The sequence below is a fragment of the Anolis carolinensis genome, unplaced genomic scaffold (genome assembly GCF_035594765.1).
Source record: "Anolis carolinensis isolate JA03-04 unplaced genomic scaffold, rAnoCar3.1.pri scaffold_15, whole genome shotgun sequence".
NCBI lineage: Eukaryota > Metazoa > Chordata > Lepidosauria > Squamata > Dactyloidae > Anolis > Anolis carolinensis.
This window is the reverse complement of record NW_026943826.1, coordinates 12,743,825-12,756,324: the sequence shown is the minus strand read 5'-3', so window position 1 is coordinate 12,756,324 and position 12,500 is coordinate 12,743,825. Positions and strand designations below refer to the sequence as shown.

The 12,500-nt window shown below is 36.6% G+C and overlaps 2 protein-coding genes across 2 annotated transcripts in view; one reads left to right on the top strand and one right to left on the bottom strand.

Annotated features, from left to right (window-relative positions):
- Nucleotides 1-8,426, top strand: part of slc2a1 (solute carrier family 2 member 1) — a 45,325-nt gene extending 36,899 nt beyond the window's left edge. The window contains exons 6-10 of the mRNA XM_062965549.1: nt 895-1,082; nt 1,257-1,361; nt 3,156-3,257; nt 3,359-3,562; nt 4,773-8,426. Of these exons, the coding sequence (XP_062821619.1) occupies nt 895-1,082; nt 1,257-1,361; nt 3,156-3,257; nt 3,359-3,562; nt 4,773-4,979 (806 nt within the window). The 3' untranslated portion in view covers nt 4,980-8,426. The remainder of the gene's footprint in view (nt 1-894; nt 1,083-1,256; nt 1,362-3,155; nt 3,258-3,358; nt 3,563-4,772) is intronic.
- A 2,745-nt stretch (nt 8,427-11,171) lies between these two features.
- Nucleotides 11,172-12,500, bottom strand: part of zmynd12 (zinc finger MYND-type containing 12) — a 10,519-nt gene continuing 9,190 nt past the window's right edge. The window contains exon 8 of the mRNA XM_062965550.1: nt 11,172-11,387. Within this exon, the coding sequence (XP_062821620.1) occupies nt 11,268-11,387 (120 nt within the window). The 3' untranslated portion in view covers nt 11,172-11,267. The remainder of the gene's footprint in view (nt 11,388-12,500) is intronic.

Here is a 12,500-nt window from a genome sequence, read left to right as displayed (position 1 = left end):
CAAAGCAGGTTCTTCACTTTGCTTTACATATTATTACATATTATTATTATTACAATGTTTTGTTGTGCCAGCTGTCAGCTCTAGTTTGTAGTGCGGTTTTCTTGTAACGTTTTTTTTGTCTGCTGTGCTTTGAGGAGTTTCTGATTTCTGACTCCAATCAAAGCAGGTTCTTCACTTTGCTTTACATATCTATATATATAAAAGAGTGATGGCATCACGGCAGCGGACAAAACAACAAAAGTAAACACCCCACAACCTCGAAAATTGACATCACAACCCCTCATCCATGCCTCTAGGTTGATACAACAAAAAGAAAAGAAAAATAAATTCCTAATTAGAGGGAGAGGAATAATTGTTTTTATCCAATTGCTGCCAGTGGGGGGGCTAAGCTCCGCCCACTTGGTCTCCTAGCAACCCACTCAGCCCAGTGTTAATAAAATAATGATAAAAAATAAATACAAATAATACAATAAAAAATTATAAAAAACACTAAAATAATTAATACAATAAAATACTATAACAAAATGACTAAAAATAATACAACAAAATAATAAAATATAATAAATAAAAAAGATAAGTGACAATAAAATTAATTTAAAAAAATACAAATAACGTCAAATAAAAATTCCACAACAAGTTTTAACCGATACCACCACCACTTTGCCACAGTAACGCGTGGCCGGGCACAGCTAGTTATTACATATTATTATTGTTACAATGTTTTGTTGTGCCAGCTGTCAGCTCTAGTTTGTAGTGCGGTTTTCTTGTACTGTTTTTTTTTGTCTGCTGTGCTTTGAGGAGTTTCTGATTTCTGACTCCAATCAAAGCAGGTTCTTCACGTTGCTTTACATATTATTATTATTATTATTATTATCTTCTGTGTGTTGCTTGCAGTGCTGAAGAAGCTTCGCGGCACGACGGACGTGAGCAGCGACCTGCAGGAGATGAAGGAGGAGAGCCGGCAGATGATGCGGGAGAAGAAGGTGACCATCCCGGAGCTCTTCCGCTCCCCCATGTACCGACAGCCCATCCTCATCGCCGTCGTCCTCCAGCTCTCACAGCAGCTCTCCGGCATCAACGCGGTAAGCAGTAAACTCGGCTAGAAAGGAGGATACCAAGACTGTCAATATAAATATACCGTAACATTTGGACTAAAGCCCGGAGCGGACGCGATTGGTCCGTGCTTTCTCGTAAATGATCCGAAAGCAAAGGTTTGTGTTCTGCGATTTCTCAGTGTTTTCCTATTTTCCACGCAGGTCTTCTACTATTCGACGAGCATCTTTGAGAAATCCGGGGTCCAGCAGCCGGTCTACGCCACCATCGGCTCCGGGGTCGTCAACACGGCCTTCACCGTCGTCTCGGTGCGTGGGGAATACCAGGGAATCTAAATAATAATAATATTAATCATCATAATAGTAATAATTTAATAATGTAAAAATGATAATTTAATAATAATAATGCAATAATAATAATTTAATAATAATAATGTAATAATAATAATGATTTATTTATTATTTATTTATTTCAATTATTTATACCCCGCCCTTCTCACTCGAGGGGACTCAGGGCGGCTTACAAGTGGCAATTGATGCCATTACACTGATATACAATAAACTAAAATGATTAAAACAGTTAAAACAATCATAAAATAGTCATAAAATAGTCATCATAATAGTAATAATTTAATAATGTAATAATGATAATTTAATAATAATGTAATAATAATAATAATTTAATAATAATAATGTAATAATAATAATAATTTATTTATTATTTATTTATTTCAATTATTTATACCCCGCCCTTCTCACTCGAGGGGACTCAGGGCGGCTTACAAGTGGCAATTGATGCCGTTACACTGATATACAATAAACTAAAATGATTAAAACAGTTAAAACAATCATAAAATAGTCATAAAATAGTCATCATAATAGTAATAATTTAATAATGTAATAATGATAATTTAATAATAATAATGCAATAATAATAATTTAATAATAACAATGTAATAATAATAATTTATTTATTATTTATTTATTTCAATTATTTATACCCCGCCCTTCTCACTCGAGGGGACTCAGGGCGGCTTACAAGTGGCAATTGATGCCGTTACACTGATATACAATAAACTAAAATGATTAAAACAGTTAAAACAATCATAAAATAGTCATAAAATAGTCATAAATGCAATATACAAAGTTTAAAACAATGCAAAGTGCTTATGCCATTCATCCACCAGACGTTATACAAGAGCCGTAATTCAGACCGAGTCGAAGCCAACACTTGCTTATTCTTCAAATGCCTGCGTACATAGCCATTATTATATAATAATATAATAATTATAATATTATATATTATAATAATGTAATAATGATAATTTAATAATGATAATTTAATAATAATTTAATAATGATATTTTAATAATGATAATTTAATAATGATAATTAGGCCCAGGCTGTGGCGAAGGCTGGTGAGCAGCCAGCCAGCTGCAGCCAGCTGCAACAAATCACTCTATGACCAAGAGGTCATGAGTTCGAGGCCAGCTCGGAGCCTATGTTTGTCTTGTCTTTGTTCTATGTTAAAGGCATTGAATGTTTGTCTTATATGTGTCATGTGATCCGCCCTGAGTCCCCTTCGGGGTGAGAAAGAAGGGCGGAATATAAATACTGTAAATAAATAAATAATTTAAAAATGATAATTTTAAAATGACAATTTAAAAATGATAATTTAATAGTAATAATTTAATAGTTATAACGTTGGGTGAGAAGGGCGGAATATAAATACTGCAAATAAATAAATAATTTAAAAATGATAATTTAAAAATGACAATTTAAAAATATAATTTAATAGTAATAATTTAATAGTTATAATGTAAAAATGACGATTTAAAAATAATGGTTTAATAGTAATAATTTAATAGTGATTTAAAAATAGTGATTGAATAATAATTTAAAAATAATAATAATTTTAAAATACTAATTTAATAATGATAATTTTAAAATACTAATTTAATAATAATAATTTAATGACACTATTGTAATGATAATAATTGCCATGTTATTATGTCTGATTGAATAACCCCCATGATCCCCAGTGGGCAAGGGTGATGGAAGCCCTGCTCCCACCCGCATGAAGCCTTGTTCCTCTTCCCGCAGCTCTTTGTGGTGGAGCGGGCTGGGCGCCGGACGCTGCACCTGGTGGGCCTGGCCGGCATGGCGGGATGCGCCGTCCTCATGACCATCGCCCTGGCCCTCCTGGTGAGTCCCTCGGAAAGTGGTGGATGGCCATCTGTCAGGAGGGATTGGATGGTGCCCCCCTCGCACGGCTGACTTTCTCTCTGTGTTGTGTGTGTCCTCAGGACCAGATGGCGTGGATGTCGTACCTGAGCATCATTGCCATCTTTGGCTTTGTGGCCTTCTTTGAGGTCGGTCCGGGCCCCATCCCCTGGTTCATCGTGGCCGAGCTCTTCAGCCAGGGGCCCCGCCCGGCCGCCTTCGCCGTGGCCGGACTCTCCAACTGGACCTCCAACTTCATCGTGGGCATGGGCTTCCAGTACATCGAGGTAGGACTCCACACCCGGGCAGGCTTTGACTTTGGGCTGGAGAAAAAGAGAGAGAGAGAGAGATAGACGGACAGATGGATGGACAGAGATAGATGGATAGATAGATGGATGGATAGGCAGATGGATAGATACAGATAGATAGGGATAGATGGAAAGATAGATGGACAGATGGATGGATGGATAGACAGATGGATAGGTAGAGATGGATGGATAGAGATAGATGGATGGATGGATGGATGGATGGATGGATGGATGGATGGATGGATGGATAGACAGATGGATGGATAGGCAGATGGATAGATACAGATAGATAGGGATAGATGGAAAGATAGATGTACAGATGGATGGATGGACAGACAGATGGATAGGTAGAGATGGATGGATAGAGATAGACAGATGGATGGATAGATGGATGGATAGGCAGATGGATAGATAGAATTGGATGGATAGACGGATGGATGGAGATAGATTGACAGATGGATGGATGGATAGACAGATGGATAGACAGAGATGGATATAGATTGACAGATGGATGGATGGATAGACAGATGGATGGATAGAGATAGATTGACAGATGGATAGGCAGATGGATAGCTATGGATGGATAGATACATGGGTAGATAGATGATCAGATAAATAATCAGATAGATAGATGGATAGATTCTTAGAGTTCGAAGAGATCCTAAAAGTAATCCAATCCAACCCTTGAGAGATAGATAGATAGATAGATATTCAGATAGATAGATATTCAGATAGATAGATATTCAGATAGATAGATATTCAGATAGATAGATATTCAGATAGATAGATAGATAGATAGATAGATAGATAGATAGATAGATAGATAGATAGATAGATAGATAGATATTCAGATAGATAGATATTCAGATAGATAGATATTCAGATAGATAGATATTCAGATAGATAGATATTCAGATAGATAGATATTCAGATAGATAGATAGATAGATAGATAGATAGATAGATAGATAGATAGATAGATAACCGGATGGATGGATGGATAGATGGATTCATAGACTTGGAAGAGACCCCAAGGCCCATACAATCCATCCCTTAAGACTAGATAAGAAGATGGATGGATAGATAGATAATCCTAGAGTGGGCTATCTAGTCCAACCCTTGACAGGTAAAGAGAGAGATGGGATGGATCATCTTCTTCTTTTCCTACTCTGCTCTTCTTCTCCCTTCAGGAGCTGTGTGGGGCCTACGTCTTCATCATCTTCATGGTGCTGCTGGTGATCTTCTTCGTCTTCACCTACTTCAAGGTGCCCGAGACCAAGGGCCGGACCTTCGACGAGATCGCCTCGGGCTTCCGCCAGGGGGGCGCCGGGGGTGGCGGCGGCGGGGACAAGACCCCCGACGAGTTCCACAGCCTGGGCGCCGACTCCCAGGTCTGAGGGTCCCCCGAAGGGGAGGAACGGGACGGACGGACCCCCTCTTTCCGCCACCGCCGACCCCGTTTACGGCGGGAACGGACTCGCTCGACCCTCGTCTCGTTTGCTGGATCGCGACCGGCAGCAAATCCCGGACGAGCCCCCAAATCGGAAGCGAATCCCGGACGAGCTCCCAAAGCGGAAGCAAATCCCGGACGAGCTCCCAAAGCGGAAGCAAATCCCGGACGAGCTCCCAAAGCGGAAGCAAATCCCGGACGAGCCCCCAAAGCGGAAGCAAATCCCGGACGAGCTCCCAAAGCGGAAGCAAATCCCGGACGAGCCCCCAAATTTGGAAGCAACCCGACCTCGGTTTCACTGCATTTGCAACACTGGAAGCGAACCTTTTTAGGACAACAACAACATCGACGACGACGGGATCGGAACGAAACCGATTCCAAAAGGCCCGAGTTCTTCTTTTTTTAAAGGCTTTTTAGTGAGCGCGATAGGCGCGGAGTCTTAGGTCAAGCCCTCACCAGCATGTATTTTTTTACAACGTTTTGAACACAACGTCCCTGACGTTTGGGACTCTTTTGGCATCCAATGAGCCACGGAAAGGTCAATGGGAACCGGGATATGTATGTTTCGGACGCATCGCAAATGGTCATCGCCTTCGATTTGGACGTGGATTTATTTTGTATTTTTACGCGTTTCCTAAGCCGCAACTCATCACCAGCACCGACGTAAATCTAGGAGCCACTTGTAGCAATAGTTGAGTTAATTCAAGCAAGGAAAAACATTCCACACTCTGCCAGCGAGGCACCGAGTTGATTGCCAAACCCTTCTGTCCCATAAACGGGTGGGATTTCAAGCGAGTGTTAACGAGAGAACAAGAGCCAATGCAGGCTTTTTGAGCAGAGGCCGGATGGACATCTGTCGGGAGGGCTTTGATGGTGCCTTTCCTGCACAGAAGCAGGACTGGATGGCCTTTAGGGGTCCCTTTGAGCTCTGTCATTCTCCGCTTCCTTCCTTTTCTCTCTCGGATGGATATATAGAATCCAAGACTAGGATCAATACATAGTTAGATAGATAGAATCCAAGACTTGGAGGGGACCCCAAAGGCTATCCAGTCCATCCCATAAGAGATAGATAGATAGATAGATAGATAGATAGATAGATAGATAGATAGATAGATAGATTCCTAGAGTTGGAAGAGACCTCAATGGCCATCCAGTACAGCCCATAAGAGATAGATAGGAAGATATAGAGTAGGAAGAGACCCTAAGAGCCATCCAAGCCAACCCATAAGAAATAGAATCCTAGAGTTGAAGGAAACCTCAATGACCATCTAGTCCAACCCTTAAGAGATACATAGAGTTGGAAGAGACCCTAAGGGCCATCCAGTCCATCCTATAAGAGAGAAATGGATGGATGGATGGAATCCTAGAGTTGAAGGAAACCTCAATGACCATCTAGTCCAACCCTTAAGAGATACATAGAGTTGGAAGAGACCCTAAGGGCCATCCAGTCCATCCTATAAGAGAGAAATGGATGGATGGATGGACAGATAGAATCCTAGAGTTGGAGGAGACCTCAATGTCCATCCAGTCCAACCCTTAAGAGATAGAGTTGGAAGAGACCCCAAGGGCCATCCAGTCCATCCTATAAGAGAGAAATCGATGGATGGATGGATGGATGGAATCCTAGAGTTGAAGGAAACCTCAATGACCATCTAGTCCAACCCATCAGGCCATCCAGTCCATCCTATAAGAGAGAAATGGATGGATGGATAGATGTATGGAATCCTAGAGTTGAAGGAAACCTCAATAACCATCTAGTCCAACCCATAAGGCCATCTAGTCCATCCTATAAGAGAGAAATGGATAGATGGATGGAATCCTAGAGTTGAAGGAAACCTCAACGACCATCTAGTCCAACCCATAAGGCCATCCAGTCCATCCTATAAGAGAGAAATGGATGGATGGATAGATGTATGGAATCCTAGAGTTGAAGGACACCTCAATAACCATCTAGTCCAACCCATAAGGCCATCTAGTCCATCCTATAAGAGAGAAATGGATAGATGGATGGAATCCTAGAGTTGAAGGAAACCTCAATGACCATCTAGTCCAACCCATAAGGCCATCCAGTCCATCCTATAAGAGAGAAATGGATGGATGGATGGGTGGATGGATGGATGGATGGATGGATGGATGGAAGGAATCCTAGAGTTGAAGGACACCTCAATGGGCATCCAGTCCAACCCATAAGGCCATCTAGTCCATCCTATAAGAGATAAATGGATAGATAGATGGATGGATGGAATCCTAGAGTTGAAGACACCTCAATAACCATCTAGTCCATCCTATAAGAGATAAATGGATAGATAGATGGATGGATGGAATCCTAGAGTTGGAGGAGACCTCAATGTCCAGTCCAACCCATAAGAGATAGATAGATAGATAGATAGGAAGACAGGCCGAGTTGGAAGAGACCCTAAAGGCCATCCAGTCCATCCTATAGGAGATAAACACATTCCTAGACTTGGAAGAGACCCCAAGGGACCCCTTCTCCCATTGTGTATCTGATCAGGTTCATCCCAATGCCCTAAAGCATGAGGAAGGGGAAAAGCATCAGCGTAGTAATTCATAGGGTTGTTGTGTGTCTTCCGGGCTGTATGGCCATGTTCCAGAAGCATTCTCTCCTGACGTTTCGCCCACAAGTAGTCCACGTTACCTACGAAGGGATGCGGGTCTGTTTCCGTGACCCCGAGAAGCCTGTTTTGCTGGGATGGTGATGTTGGGGAAGGAAAGAGGATGTGGAAACGGAGGAGGGAAGGAAGGGGATCGACTCGCAACAATAACCCGTTTCGTCCGAGCCCTAACGAACAAGAGATCGATATCCTTTTTGGTGGGAAATCTGTGAAAACGAAACCTTTTCCTGCTTTGACTTGTGTAAACACTCAAATAATATTTATATTATATATATATTGTATTTTTTTTCCCTTTGATTTCACTGTAAATACCGACTTTGGGGATTTTCACTAGTTTTCGACATAGATTAACTCACCTGCACTGTAGCTGCGTTGGTTGCACTGATATTTTTAGATTCTTCCGCAGTATATATATCGAGATATATATATATATATATTTATCTTCAACTCACCCCTTGGTATTAAATGAGCCCTGCCTTCCTCCCTCCCTCCCTGAGAAGAAAAGATTTTATTTTTTGGGAGAGAGAGAAAAAGAAAAGCCAGTGAAGAAGAATCAATCACACACATACACACACGAGACAATGCACAGCTATTTAAATAGTCTATTTTTTATTTATTGGTCTGTTTTTAAACGCGGGAAGCCGCAGAAGAAAGAGACAGCGGGATTTTTAGAAGTTGTTTCAGCCCTTTTTTGAAGTGCCAACTAAAGACGGGAAGGAAAAGCGTTTGTACGGACAAAGAAATAAAAGAAATGGTTGGAAGTTGTGTCGTTTTATTATTATTATTATTAATTATTTATTATATATTATAATATTCTGTCTCGAGGTTGGAAGTCGTGTCGTTTCATTCATTATTATTATTATATATCATTATTATATTATTTTGTCTCAATGGGATGAGGTAGAAAGGGTCCAAAAAGAGTCGTTATTATTATTATTATTATTATTATTATTATTATTATTATTATTATTATATTCTGTCTCGAGGTTGGAAGTCGTGTTGTTTCCTTATTATTATAATATAATTTATTATTGTATTATATTATTATATATTATTATAATATTCTGTTTCGAGGTTGGAAGTCATGTCGTTTCATTCTTCTTTTATTATTATATTTATTATCATTACCATAATATTATTTTATATTATAATAACATTCTGTCTCGATGGGATGAGGTAGAAAGGGTCCAAAAAGAGTCATTATTATTATTATTATTATTACATATTATAATAATATTTGGTCTCGAGGTTGGAAGTCGTGTCATTTCATTCTTTTATTATTATTATATTATACTATTATATTTATTATTACCATAATATTATTATTATATATTATAATAACATTCTGTCTCGATGGGATGAGGTAGAAAGGGTCCAAAAAGAGTCATCATTATTATTATTATTATTATTATTATTATTATTATTATTATTATTATATATTATAATAATATTCGGTCTCGAGGTTGGAAGTCGTGTCATTTCATTCTTTTATTATTATTATATTATACTATTATATTTATTATTACCATAATATTATTATTATATATTATAATATTATTCTGTCTCGATGGGATGAGGTAGAAAGGGTCCAAAAAGAGCTATTATTATTATTATTATTATTATTATTATTATTATTATTATTATTATGTATTATAATAATATTCTGTCTCGAGGTTGGAAGTCATGTCATTTCATTCTTTTATTATTATTATTATACTATTATATTTATTATTACCATAATATTATTATTATATAATATAATATTTTGTCTCGATGGGATGAGGTAGAAAGGGTCCAAAAAGAGTCGTCATTATTATTATATTATAATTTATTATTGTATTATATTATTATATATTATTATAATAATATTCTGTCTCGAGGTTGGAAGTCGTGTTGTTTGATTCTTCTTTTATTATTATTATATTATACTATTATATTTATTATTACCATAATATTGTTATATAATATATTATAATATTCTGTCTCGATGGGATGAGGTAGAAAGGGTCCAAAAAGAGTCGTCGTCATTATTATTATATTATAATTTATTATTGTATTATATTATTATATATTATTATAATAATATTCTGTCTCGAGGTTGGAAGTTGTGTTGTTTCATTCTTCTATTATTATTATTATTATTATTATTATTATTATTATTATTATTATACTATACTATTATATTTATTATTACCATAATATTGTTATATAATATTCTGTCTCGATGGGATGAGGTGCAAAGGGTCCAAAAAGAGTCATGTCATATTATTACATACTGTTATTATATTATTATTACATATTTATTATTATTATACTGTCTTGATAGGAAGGGAAGAAAGGGTCCAAATAGCAAGGAAAGGCTCGGAAAAGAGTCATGTCATATTATTATTATTATTATTACTATTATATATTATTACATATTTATTATTATTATTATTATTCTGTCTTGATGGGATGGGAAGAAAGGATCCAAATAGCAAGGAAAGGCTCAGAAAAGAGGCATGTCATATTATTATTATTATTATTATTATTATTACTACTATTATATATTATTGCATTATTATTATTATTATTATTCTGTCTCGATGGGATGGGAAGAAAGGATCCAAATAGCAAGGAAAGGCTCGGAAAAGAGGCATGTCATATTATTATTATTATTATTATTATTATTATTATTATTATTATTACATATTATTATTACTACTATATATATTATTGCATTATTATTATTATTATTATTATTATTATTAATATTATTCTGTCTCGATGGGATGGGAAGAAAAGGTCCAAATAGCAAGGAAAGGCTCGGAAAAGAGGCATGTCATATTATTATTATTATTATTATTATTACATATTATTATTACTACTATTATATATTATTGCATTATTATTATTATTATTATTATTATTATTATTATTATTATTATTATTATTCTGTCTCGATGGGATGGGAAGAAAGGATCCAAATAGCAAGGAAAGGCTCAGAAAAGAGTCGTGTCATCTTTTTATTATTATTGCATATTTATATTATTACAGTAGAGTCTCACTTATCCAACATAAACGGGCTGGCAGAATGTTGGATAAGCGAATATGTTGGATAATAAGGAGGCATTAAGGAAAAGCCTATTAAACATCAAATGAGGTTATGATTTTACAAATGAAGCACCAAAACATCATGTTAGACAACAAATTTGGCAGGAAAAGTAGTTCAATACATAGTAATGCTATGTAGTAATTACTGTATTTATGAATTTAGCACCAAAATATCACGATATATTGAAAACATTGACTACAAAAATGCGTTGGATAATCCAGAACGTTGGATAAGCGAGTGTTGGATAAGTGAGACTCTACTGTATTACAAATTTTGGCTGGATGGCCATCTGTCTGGAGGGATTGGATGGTGCCTTTCTGTGTGGCAGAAAGAAGGGGGTTGGACTGGATGGCCTTTGGGGCATCAAAAAAAGCCCATATTCTTCATTCGTGCACAAAACAATGACTAATAATAATATAAAATAGTAAAATTTAATAGTAGTCATGTAAGAAAAAGATGATTTTGTCACTGGATGAGAACCACGGAGGTGGCCCGGCGTCGGCCTCTCTCATTTGACAAAAGTTTGCTTGTATTTCAGGAGTTTGGCCAAGCGGTGGAGGGTCTCGTTGGGCTCCGCTTTGGGCAGCCGCTTCATGATTTGCTGGACTTTGGTCACCAGTTCCTGAGACTGTGATAAGAGGACAGAAAGAAAGGGGAAAGAGTCACCACCATCATAATAATAATAATAATAATAATAATAATAATAATAATAATAATAATAATAATAAGCTAGACCCAAGAGGAAGGTTAGTCTGCTTCACATGTGCTCAGTTCCTGCTCTAGGAATTCAATAAATAATAATAATAATAATAATAATAATAATAATAATAATAATAAGCTAGACCCAAGGGAAGGGTTGGTCTGCCTCACATCTGCTCATTTCCTGCTCTACGAATGCAAAAATAATAATAATAATAATAATAATAATAATAATAATAATAATAATAATAAGTTAAACCCAAGGAAAGGGTTGGTCTGCTTCACATGTGCTCGGTTCCTGCTCTACGAATGCAATACATAATAATAATAATAATAATAATAATAATAATAATAAGCTAGACCCAAGGGAAGGGTTGGTCTGCCTCACATCTGCTCATTTCCTGCTCTACGAATGCAATAATAATAATAATAATAATAATAATAATAATAATAATAATAATAAGCTAAACCCAAGGAAAGGGTTGGTCTGCTTCACATCTGATCAGTTCCAGCTCTACGAATGCAATAATAATAATAAGAAGAATAATAATAAAGTTAAACCAAAGAGGAGTGGGTTGGTCTGCTTCACATCTGATCAGTTCCTGCTTTAAGAATGCAATTAATAATAATAATAATAATAATAATAATAATAAGCTAGACCCAAGGGAAGGGTTGGTCTGCCTCACATCTGCTCATTTCCTGCTCTACGAATGCAATAATAATAATAATAATAATAATAATAATAATAATAATAATAATAAGTTAAACCCAAGGAAAGGGTTGGTCTGCTTCACATGTGCTCGGTTCCTGCTCTACGAATGCAATACATAATAATAATAATAATAATAATAATAATAATAATAGTAAGCTAGACCCAAGGGAAGGGTTGGTCTGCCTCACATCTGCTCATTTCCTGCTCTACGAATGCAATAATAATAATAATAATAATAATAATAATAATAATAATAAGTTAAACCCAAGGAAAGGGTTGGTCTGCTTCACATGTGCTCGGTTCCTGCTCTACGAATGCAATACATAATAA